The 12,233-nt window shown below is 36.0% G+C and overlaps 2 protein-coding genes and 1 long non-coding RNA gene across 5 annotated transcripts; all 3 read right to left on the reverse strand.

Annotated features, from left to right (window-relative positions):
* Positions 1–2,344: 2,344 nt before the first annotated feature.
* On the reverse strand, positions 2,345–4,817 carry LOC114263042 (uncharacterized). Its single transcript, XM_082913915.1, has 3 exons — positions 4,163–4,817; positions 2,883–3,089; positions 2,345–2,765 (listed from the first exon to the last, which is right to left on the reverse strand). Exons 1-3 carry the CDS (start codon positions 4,727–4,729, stop codon positions 2,694–2,696), a joined length of 846 nt encoding a protein of 281 aa, XP_082770041.1. The 5' UTR covers positions 4,730–4,817; the 3' UTR covers positions 2,345–2,693.
* A 1,586-nt stretch (positions 4,818–6,403) lies between these two features.
* LOC145811950 (uncharacterized) lies at positions 6,404–7,324 on the reverse strand. The gene is made up of 3 exons (XM_082907581.1): positions 7,292–7,324; positions 6,703–6,888; positions 6,404–6,613 (listed from the first exon to the last, which is right to left on the reverse strand). Exons 1-3 carry the CDS (start codon positions 7,322–7,324, stop codon positions 6,404–6,406), a joined length of 429 nt encoding a protein of 142 aa, XP_082763707.1.
* A 485-nt stretch (positions 7,325–7,809) lies between these two features.
* On the reverse strand, positions 7,810–12,083 carry LOC114299697 (uncharacterized). 3 transcript variants are annotated; one of them, XR_014360685.1, is made up of 7 exons: positions 11,816–12,083; positions 10,177–10,374; positions 9,848–9,884; positions 9,612–9,690; positions 9,425–9,516; positions 8,522–8,571; positions 7,812–8,425 (listed from the first exon to the last, which is right to left on the reverse strand). It is a non-coding gene; the product is annotated as an uncharacterized LOC114299697 (long non-coding RNA). The 3 variants fall into 3 exon arrangements; XR_014360683.1 differs by having other exon boundaries at positions 7,810–8,425; positions 9,765–10,374; XR_014360684.1 differs by having other exon boundaries at positions 7,811–8,425; positions 9,848–10,374.
* Between the last annotated feature and the right edge of the window lie 150 nt (positions 12,084–12,233).

Genomic DNA, 12,233 nt, shown 5'->3' on the forward strand with positions numbered 1-12,233 from the left:
CATTTAAAAATGAAAGGTATATACTATATAAATTTTGTATAAAATTTTTAATTATACATCACTACTCAGAACGTCTTTTGCCTGTCACAATCCAAGCCCAGGCAATCATGAAGGCATTTTTTGTAAAATTTATTTAGGTCTCTTTTGAGAAGATAGTAAAAAGTTATTTTTTGACTTTCTAATCTATTTTGAGTCACATTAATTCTTTACTATTTTATACATTTTTCAAGAAAAAAAAAATCAATTTTTAATCAATTTCTCAAAAACAAGTCTTAGTTATGGCTTTTGATCGTGCTGTGTTGTGATGGAATCTACCGATGTCTTTATTTGCCATTCACAATCACCGTCCAAAAAAATAGTGATTTGGATCCTCTTGATTTCATACAAAAAATGAACAATTCCCCTCCACTAATTTTTTTGGATTATTTACCACTTACAAAGGATTATTTACCACTTAAAATCTTGTCATGCCCATAAAATTTAGATATAAAAATAAATATAAGATCATGAAACACATTTTTTTAATATAAATAAAAAAGTAGATTTTTTTTTAGAACTCTTTTTTGAAAACCAAAACCAAACAAAGTGATTATTTTTTGCAACTATACTTTCAATTGAAGAAGCCTGAATGTGAGACAAAACTTTCCAATTTCACCTGATGGACTCTTAATTGTTTGGTATACTGAAAATCATCAAAATCTAAGAAAATTTTCAAATTTTTGATTTTTTAATGAGGTATAACATAATGGGCTTGTGTATGCCACCCTTTCAGTGAATATAATTTCAGCCCAGCCCATTCTCCCTTGAATCGCGCCCATCCCAGATCAAAATCAAATTAAGCCAGCCCGTTTCCAAAAACCAGGCCCAACCCACCATGGGCTTTGGACCCGACACAGGGCGGTTGTTGGACCATGACCAAAATTCACACCCCTAATTACAAAATGTCCTTAAATACAAAAAAAATAAAAAAAAAAACTAACTTTTAAGTGTAGTTTGATAATACTCACGTTTTTAATTTTTTATTTATATTTATAAAAATTTAAAAATTTCAAATAAAAATTTATTTGATAAAATTTTTAATTTATAAATCAGAAGTCTCAGTTTATAAATTTGGCAAAAAAATAAAAACACAAAAATTGTGTTTCCATTTTGAATTTTGAGTTTTTTTTTTTTTTTTACCAACCAACACTAACCACCACTCGCCACAATTTTCCACCATCGTCTTCCGCCTCCGCCACCACCACCCACCCCCTACAACCACCTGCCACCACCACTCACCACCCACCCTCTACCACCACCTGCCACCACCACTCACCACCCACCCTCTACCACCACCACTCACCACCCACCTGCCACACACTCGCCACCATCACCCACCCCCCACCATCATCACCACCACCCACCTGCCATCCACCCACCACTACCATCCACCGCCCGCCACCACCACCTGCCACCTACTTGCCACCACCACTCACCACCCACCTGCCACCACCACCAGCCACCCACCACCACCTGCCACCCACCCGCCACCACCACCCACCACCACCACCCACTACTCACCACCACCCCCACTCGTTACCATCTACCACCTGCCACCGTCACCCACCCACCCACCACCATTACCACCCCGCCACCTACCTGCCATCCGCCGCCACCACCGCCCACTCGTTACCGCCCACTCGTTACCACCCACTACCCGCCACCATCACCCACCCACCCGCCACCACCTACCACAACCCACCTGCCACCACCACTACCACCACCCACTCGCTACCCCCCACCACCCACCACCCGTCACCGTCACCCACCACCCGTCACCCGTCACCCACCACCCACCACCGTCACCCACCTGCCACCACTTACCACCACCCACCTGCCACTACCACCCGCCGCCACCACCACCAATCACTCGCTACCACTCGCCACCGTCACCTACCTACCCACCACCACCACCACCACCACCACCACCCACCCGCCACCATCAGCTACCCACTACCCACCGTCACCACTTTCCACCACCGTCCTCCGCCGCCACTTGTCATTTCTCACTTTTTTTTATATTTTTAAATTTTTTAAAACATTTTGTCAATTACCAAACGTGTTTATAGTTTATATTTTTCTAAAAATAAACAAAAACTAGTTTATAAAATTTTTATAAATATAAACTGAAAACGTAAACGTTACCAAACACACTTTTACTACAAACTTAAAAAAAAAAGGGGGCTAAAAACTACGTTACAAAAGAGGCCTATATATATGTAACTAAAAAATCTGTCCAGTAAGACCTATGATGCCACAAATATTTTTCGGGAAAACAAAAATAAATCTTAAGAGCAAACTGATATAATTTGAAAATAATTTTAATTAATATTATTAATAATAAGAGAAGTATTCAAAATTTTAGGGGCAACTGTCCATCCCTGCCAATTCCTTCCCTGATTTCTGCTACATACAGAAGCACCCAAAAAATAAAAAGCATAATCAAAATGCAGTTATTTCTTGAAGGCAGCTTCTGTCAAACACAGGTACAATCTCTAGCTTCAACAACATTTGTAATTCTTCCCAACCGCTTCATCTTTTAAGTTTTTGGAGCATCGAAATTGAGCTTCGCAGCAGAGACATCAAATGGGCATCCTCATTCACAAACTTTTCGGATAATAGTCATTTTTCAGTGGAGTAAGACATGCCAAATATCAGGGGGAGCTTGAGAATCTGCTACTTCCCCGGCGACCATGACCAGATAGTCTTGATAGTTGTCCTTTATTCTGCATTTTACACAAAAAGACGATAAGATCAGTAACAGTTTACAAGCATGTTCAAGAAATAAATGCAATTATGATAGGTATTCTAGACAATAAAACTAGTAGATGAGGAAAATATACCTCAAATGAGGATTTGAATGCCTGCTGTTTTCTCCGGAAAACTCTCTGAGCCTGTTTCTTTTTCTCCTCTGCCTTCAACTTGGTCAGGCTGGGCCTGTACAGAATCACGGTCCGGCCAATCTGACCAACTACCACGGACCCAGTTGATTGCTGTAATCGCTTCACCACATCATCTAACTCCCCTGGACAGGAGTTGTGTATTTTAAGCTGCTCACATGTTTTCACAATTAGAATTATCCACAACAATTCGAGTCCTAAGTAAACATCAAGAAGAAAGTAAACTCAAAACTCATCCTTGCAACAAAATGGAAAAAAAAAGAAAACGAAAAAATGAAATGATCTGCACCGAAAGCATCAACTCCCCGAGAACACACACACAAGAGCATATATATATATATATATATATAGAGAGAGAGAGAGAGAGAGTAAATTCATTTTCTTCGCCAATTGAATAAACACGCGCACTGTCAATAAAGGTTCTTCAAAAATGCGGGTGAAGTGTAAAAACAAGACCATGTGCAAATTTCTAGATAAGTAGGCCAAACTGCCAACCAAACCTTACATGTTCAGTTAATTGTTTATGCAAATACATGCTTGTGACCTCCCACAAAAGCAAAGCATATCAAAATCCCATACAATTAACAATTGAAAAATAAAAACAAAACACAATTTGACAATGCATTGCCTTTCTTACATGCGTTATCTACCCATCTCATGCAATTTTCCCAATTCTTATACTCAATTGGCACTACCTTTCACTTCTCATAAATACATTCATTGCATGCAATCCATTCATCAAAAGTTGTCTTCATTTTCATTTTCATTTTCATTTTCCACCTTGCAAAATTTTCCAACATTTTGTTTACCATCAACCTAAAACTTTGTAACCAACAATCAAAAGACCTAATTCTCATAATCCAACACCATTAATCATGTCTAGGAACTAAGAATAAGGTCATGATTGTCGTCACCTCAGTCGGACATAATCTGAATTCTACATGATCCCAAAAATTAAAAACAAAAACAATGCAGATATAGTCTAATACATTCCCTAGAATTGGAATCTAAAGAAGTTAAATTGAAATTTCGATAAGAAATCAAGAAGCAGAGTTGGAATTGAACCCTGTGTTGGAATTCCAAACAACAAACCCAAAAGACCCAAAATTAAACACTGGAAATCAACTAAATCAAATCATAGTGCACTATACCAATTTGAATTGAAAGAATCACAACAAAACCCCAAACCCTAAACCTCAATTTGAGCATTGTGTTGATTATACCTTGAGAAGCTCATTGGCCTCTAGGGTTTCAATCAGAGCCGTGGCAACAGAATCAGTCACACCCGACTTCCCCACCTGTTGAGTTTTGAGCTTCCTCCCGAGGCCGTGAGCATACGAAGCCAGCTCTTTCTTTTCCTTCACACTAAGACTCGGCAACTTCAAAGGCGAAGGATTCAAAGCCTTCTCTTCTACGTCCCCAACAATCTCTTCTTCTTCTTCTTCCGATTCAAAATCCCCTTTGCCAATCTCAAATTCACCATCGTCGTCATCATCATCATTATCATCGAGTTGGTCTTCGATTTTGGGTTCGAGGGTTGGTTGGGAGGTAGAGAGAGCGTGAGGAGGGGAGAGAAGAGGTGGTTGATGGGGTGAGAGAGAAAGAGAGGGCGGGAGAGAAGTGAAGGAGGTAGTGAGAAGCTGCGGCGGCGTGTGGCGGCGAATGGCGGTGATGGGTTTGAAGAGGGAAAGAGAGAGAAGATAGGAGGAGGGAGGTGGTGGCGGTGGTTGGAGGAAACGGTGGAGAATCAGATGAGAAGAACGCGACGATGATGAGATTAGCACCGCCATTGCCGATTATTCCCCTTGTGGTCTGCACTGGACTCCCTAGTCCCTTCCCTTACCCACTTGAGCTTATTGGTTTTTTAGAAAGGTGGTTAATTTTTAATTTTTAATTTTTTTTTTGACAAATTATCAACCCGTTTCGAGAGTTGACTAAAATATAATTCTCTTGAAATTTAAAAAATTATAAATTATTTCCTGATTTATTATGTAAGTATAAATTTCAAGAGATAATTTATTATGTAAATATAAATTTTAGGAGTGAGATGTAATTTCTCAAATCTCAAGAATAATCTGTATTTTAATCAAATTTCGAAGAGTTGTTGATAATTTGTCCTTTTTTTTGTGTGTGACTATTTTGTTAAAAAATATAAAAAATAATAAAAATTAAGAGATAAGTGATTCAAAATTAGTTAAAAATTAAAATTTAATTTGTAATCATCTTTTTTTAAAAAAAAGCCCTATGTATACTTTGGTGTCGTTTGAGAAGTTAGTTGACTTTTTGATTTTTTTGACTATTTTTAGCATGGGTTAAAAAATTTGATTTGGGAATAACTTTTTAACTTTTTTAATTTTTTTTGTGAGAGAAGAGTATGATGATTATGAATTAAATGTGATATTTTGTTTTTTATGATTAAAATAATTTATTTTATCATTTGTGACTAAAATAATCAAAAAAATCCAAAGTAACTCTTTCCAAACCGAACTAAAATTGCTCCAAATTTACAAGGAGAGATAGTTTGACGGGTCATACAAGGTAGGTTGTTTAGTCTACTAATATGATTCTTGTTTTGGGCGTGAGAGGTGGTGGGTTCGATTCACGCAGTAGCCCATTTATCTTACCTTTAAAATTCGTCTTATTTTTAGGTTATGTTGGTTTTAACATAGAAAAAATATTTATATTTATTTGTTTTTAGACTCGGTTTGTTTTTTTGTTTTTCTTCCCTCTCTATACTGATCTAAAATTATCATATGATTATTTTATTCCTTAAATTCATTCAGGTGATCTAAAAAAAAATTAGTTTTTTAAAATTAAATAATTCATTTTTTTTAGCTGAACATATTTTTTTAGGAAAAATTAGCATAAGATCCCTATCCAACTTTTGATAGGAGAAGAGATCCACAATAAATTTTTTTGATGGCTAACACTGCTGGAAAATCTGTTTTTAAAGCTATAGGTACAACAAATGTCGTTAATTGTTTTTGTGACGTTTAATATCAAACGCCGATGCTGCGGCCGTCGCTATAGCTTTATGACGTTTAAAAAACGTCGTTATATGACTATAGGCGGCGTTTTTAAAAACGCCGCCAAATATCCCACTAAAAGTACTATGACGTCACTATCATTTTAGCGACGTTTTCAAAACGCCGCCATATCTTTTTAAAAACCTACCGTTAGCTTTAGAGTTTTAGGTGGCGTTTTCAGAAACGCCGTGATATCCCCTTTTTTTAATTTTCTTAAATTTTAAATGTAATATGAGCAAGGACCTATTGATGTAATAATAAATAAGAAGGCAGCCTAAATAATAATACATATGTACGGCTTTAGAAACACAAACGAAGAAATTTAAGCTCAAAGCATTAATCTTTACATGCTTACAAACTCCAAAAGCCTTGTTATATAAAGATTTAAAAAACAAAAAACAAAAAGTTGGGCCAAGAGGGTCTCATCAGAGAGTAAAATCAATTTTTCTGGTGTAGCCAATTTTGGGGTCGGGTAGTTATCTGCTGTGGGAATCCTGATGATGCTGCAGCAGTTGCAAACAGTTGCGGAGGATTGATGAATGGCCTTTGCTGATTATTGCTCATTGACAGGGAGAGGTGATTGCCTCCGGTGGTGGCTCCAATTTGACCTCCATTGCTACTGCTGCTGCTACTGCTAAGATACTGAACCTACAACCACACGATTAAAACAATTTATTAGCCGGTCTAATTAATTAACCCAGTTATACCCAACTCATGAAATGGGTTTCAATACAGACTTGATAGTTTGATGAGGGTGAAAACATGTGAAGCATTGAGTTTTCACTCTCATTGACGAATTGCCCGGGTCTTAGTGAACTCGGAGATTGAATGTGGGTTTGGCTCAGAAGTTGCACTGTCTCGGTCTCATTGTACCCTTCTCTTCTGTAGGAATTAATTCTAGATGGTTCTTGTTGAATATTGAGCTGGGTTCACATTAGTATAAGTTATGGAAATTATTAAATATTATTAGAATAAATAGTTCAATTAAAGAAATTATTAATATTATTGGGCTGGATAAATAATAGCTTCTTTTAAGAATTTAGTCCATGTAGAATGACCTAGAAGCCTTCAGTTCTAGTCAGGCAAAGAATAACACAAGCCAATCTGAAATGAAACATGGCATAACAAAAAATCTACTCTAATGCACAATATCAAAGTTGTGTAGATTTCTCCATAAAGCAAAGGCATGGAAGAGCTTTTTAGAAGAAATTATAACAAATGTGTTACGTACAGGTTCTAAGCTGTGAAGTGAAAAATAGAACTAACCTTTTCTTGCTGGAGACCGTTCGTCGGAATTAAGCTGTGAAGTTAAAGCCGCTAGAATACCATACTAGAATTGGAATTGGAAAGTAATTTCATAGCTCAATAGAAGTTAACAACTATCATAAAACCATAAATGTAATTTCATACTTACCTGTAAAACTCAATTATATATATATAATCTCAAAAGCCAAACCATCTTCCATAATAAACATGACCACATATAGTCTGCCACGAAAGACAGTATTAACAAAAACATGAGCCATTTTTTTGTCTCACACAAAAAGGCTTTTAAAAAAACAACATATTTTTGTGTACTTTTTTCAAAGTATTTAAACTTTATAAAATCATCTAGACAGATCTAAAAAAAGTTTAAGCAAAATCGGACCTAACTTTAAAAATGGACAATAATTAATCCCAAAAAAAAAAAATTAAATACAAACCTAGCTTATTCAGATGGCTTTCCAACAACTTGTTCCAATAACAAGCCAGCCAAAGCTTGTCAAGTCTCCTTCATCCAGGTCCAACACAGTTTATAGATGAGAACACTACACCCTCTTCAAGTAGCGTAGCCGACTGTCCTTGCAAAGCAAATCCTAAATACTTGTATTCACCTACAAACTACAAATAATTGTAGCCTTTCTGATTTCCCAATAATTGTTGAACATTAATACAAAGATTTTCTATGCATGCCCAAAACAAGAAGGAAATGCTGAAAAAAAAATATTCTACAGCCATAAAAAGCAAGAAAAAAACATAAAAAAATCTCATTTCTCCAATTAGCATCATCATGGTGTATACTAGTTCTCAAAACACTTAACCTACCCAAAAGAGAGATGAAAATAAAAAATAAATAAAAATAAAAGAAAAATACAGTAAGGTGATGTTATCTATACAAAACCTCATTATATTGACGAAAAAAAAAGCAACCTATCAGACTTGGTGATACTAAATGACTAGTATTCCCTGTGTACAATCCCGGGTGGAATGCTTCCGAATATATGATTGTGGTCTAGATTCAAATATTCAAGGTTTCTTGAGAGATTACCGATGTATTCTGGAAACTTGCAGCCAAAATTGTTGATGTTCACTTCCAAACGATGTAAATTGGTGGCATTGATCAAAGAAAAGATAAAGTTCAAGTCCTGCCTTAAGCTTTGAAAAGTTTCTTTTTGATCAAGTATTTCTTGCAGAACAGACCTTTTAGAGAAACAACCAAACTTGAGTAAATAATAGATAGATTTTAGAATGAATGAATTAAAAGATCACTTTGAAGAAAAGAACAAAACCTCAAACCTCTTGTACGCATACAAATGAGCATCCATCAAATCAGCGCGGATTGCCATCTACACAAGCAATGAAAAACAGAGCCCCCAGTAAGAACCAACTACCCAGTCGAAATGGTCTTAAAAAAGGCAACAAAACAAGGAACAAAGAGTTATTACACATTATTAGATATCATCTGTGCTTCCCCGTGAGCAATAAATCAAACTGGTGACTGAAATTTCTAATCAGTTACGCAGACCCACAAGAGCAATAGATCAAACTGACAAATGATTTTATTTTTTCTTTCCTTTTCTTTTCTGGTACAGAATAAAATTATTTTTTTTGCCAGCAGAGAAAGATAAGAAATAGTTGTTTTAATGAAGGAGATGAAAATGAGGAGGCACGAAAATTTAGGGAAAAGAGAAGAATGCACTCAGCATGTGACAACAATTAATTTTTTTTTTTTCCTTTTTCTTGGGTACAAAGACAACCAGAGAATATTAATATGAAGGTCACCAATAACATCTTTGACTGCAAACATTCCTCTGCAGTGCGCCCCCCCCCCCACCAAAAAAAAAAAGGTGGCCCCATGAGCATAGACGGCAAGGAATTAATTTAAAAAATAAACAAATAACAAGGGACAACAACCAATAAATAAATGAAGAAACTCATCTCAGTCATTGCACTAAGCACTGAAGAATATTTTTCTAACAAAGGAGATTTACAGACCTGCCCCACTGCTCCAAAATATGATTAAAAGATTGTTTTCTGGTGAATGCCAATAGAAACCTTACAAAGCTGCCGGAAAGAGGTCACAAGCACCCAAAGCATAAATAATGAGAGCATTCATTCCCATCCACTGAATATATATATATATATAATTACAAATACAAATATAATATATGTATATAAATGAACATAGAATCGACTTACTATGTAAAAGATGGTGGTTAAGAGGAATCCTGATGCTCCTGCAGTAATGCACATATAGCTCAAAGTGTAAAGTGGTTTAGAAAAAGAAATACCTGGAAGAATCAAGCATACCTTGCAGTTAGAGGAGAACAATGGAGTACTTAAAGTATTAGGATTGCAAATCAGATGCTAAAGTAAGACAGCATACCTAACACCTTTAAAACATAGCCTGAAATTAGTAGAGGGAAGGATGATATGGACCACCAAAATACCCTTTGCCTGTGGCCCTGCAAAATGTAGGCAAACAAGAAATTGTAGTAATATAACACAAATCAACAAAAGATTGATCATGTGATTGCACCTTGACATGTATCGAATTTAATAAATACACTTGAGAAGCAATTTAGGCTGCAAAAGCATGCTAAATAAAACCAACAGCATTACAAGGAGGTTGAAGACTGCCCCTCATTCCACAGTGCACCTAGAAAACCAATGTGGTGAATTGACAAATAGTTCCATAAAATAAATGGAAAAAAAAATGAAGGAGAAGAAAAGAATATAGTATCGAAATTAAGCTACAAAAGATTTTGTGAAAAGTAAAAAAGCATCAAACTTCCTCATACAAAAATCCAACCGTTATGCTTTTGATGTTATCAATTGCTAAGACCATAAAGAGGAACCCAGTGAGAAAAAATGATGGTTGGCACACAGCTTGTCAAATCTTAATTAAAACGATATTGAAAGACACAATGGTAATCAACATAGGCATCAACCATCGAAACGACTAGCTTGAATAAGTATTGCTCAAATTCCTTTGGAGCTTCATCCTGTGAAATCCAGACAGACTCTGACAAAGTCTCTGTCCATCGACACGTCCCATTCCGTACTGATGCTTTCCTTGATTTGCTGACAGCTTTCCCCGTTTCTGTGGAGAGAAAAGAGACATAAAGCTTGTCCCATCCTTTGGGTACCTAGAAGGGAAAAAAAATAGAGAGACCAAAACCATGAAAAAAAATAAAATTAAATGAACAATGTAACAGTGAAGAAAAAAAAAGAAGTTAAAACAAATAAGCTTGGATAAAAACTCAAAACAGAAATCACTGGGTCATAATTCTAGGACAGGGGAGACAATAGCGTAAGCCAGCCTGTTATTACATTAGATTACAAAGTCCATTTTTTTTAAACTATTCAATCAGTCAACATTTTGTGATAGTTACAATTTCTTAGGTAGTGACATCCATATGCCTTCACTCTAAATCCAGAACCGCCTAGCATGACTGTAGTAGTGTAATTCAAGCTGATGTTGGACAGAAGTCAGCAAAATCTAATAGAAGTCCTATTTTGTATCACAGTTCAGAGATATAATATCACTGGTGCATCAAAAAGAATGCATTGATTATTTGTTCTTGTTCTGTCATACAGCAGAACTCTCTGATTATAATGAGAGCCATGGCAGACTTGAACAACAATACTGTATCAGTGTATCACAAGTCAATATTGCTGGATGCCCAACCAGAGGGGATTTGACAATCCAATTAAATGAACCCATGTATAATATATTGATTATCACAAATTCATACAAACCAATTAAAAGAATGCATTGATATATTTTAACACCTTAAAATTCAAACCAACAAAAAAGAAGAAAGAGGAGGCAGATGATGAAGAAAGCAGCAGCTGAAAGCATCTTTACCTGTGATTCTACACTGGCACATGCAACATAAATGCCCCAGTTTCTGGTGTAATTATTATATAAATGTACTTTCCCAAACTTGACACTGGCACATACACTCATTTTCTATAAACGTGGGCTGTCCTAGTTCAAGAACAAGAACAAAAAGTCAAGGTCCTCTTGATAGTAAGTTTACGGGTTTTGTCAGGATGACCAACAAAACTAATCCCTTCACTAAGAAAGCTAACAAATCAATCTCAATACACACTTATCAACAGCCACAGAGTCCAGCAATTAATCTAAAATAGCTATCTACTAACATTTCACATCAAGTTAGGAAAACTACAAATATAAAAATAAAAAAGTTGTCATTTCCCTTATCAAGTAAGAATGTCAATGCAGTATCAGTTTTCATAAGACATTGAAAGCAATGAATTCTTTGAGGTAGAAGGTTCAACTTACCAGTCAAGCCAAACATTGGACCTCATACTTTAAATCCTATTAACTATTAGGTACTTCAAATAAAGCTAGTAGGCATTAACTCACACAACTTTTGGGGTAACACCGGCAAACTAAATTCTTAATTATGGATCTGTGCAGTTAATAGACTGCTTCCAGAAAATAACAGTAGCATAGAAAAGTTTTCTTTGTCCATGATGACCAAATGGGAAGAAAAACCAAAGTAAAATTCATTGAGCCAAACAATGAATAGCAGTATCAGCCACAATAACAGACATTACTTGGAGAAGAGATTGTTGATGGTGGAACAAATGGAGAAGGGGCAAATGGTGGAGATCCAGGGCAGGGTTTCCCAGTAACCGGTCCACATAGATTTATGTTATTAGCAAAACTGCAGAAGGTACACAAAAAATTAGCATAGCATTTTACATCAATCATTCAAGGACACTACAGAACAACAGTCTCTCTAACAAGAAACCTGATGGGAGTGAATAGTGAAAACGAGCCACTGTCTGGAATAGGTCCAGATAAGGATGATTATTCAATCAATACATAGAGATACATATATAAATTCATATATATACTTGTATAGAGAGATTTTTAGGAGAAAAAAATTTTCCAAAAAAAAGTACAAATAATGTGTACGTAGAGAATAAAATTGTGCGAGAGAAACAGAGATCCAGAGAGATTGAGAGATCG

This window comes from Camellia sinensis, chromosome 2 (assembly GCF_055761805.1).
Source record: "Camellia sinensis isolate YWXY chromosome 2, ASM5576180v1, whole genome shotgun sequence".
Classification (NCBI taxonomy): Eukaryota; Viridiplantae; Streptophyta; class Magnoliopsida; order Ericales; family Theaceae; genus Camellia; species Camellia sinensis.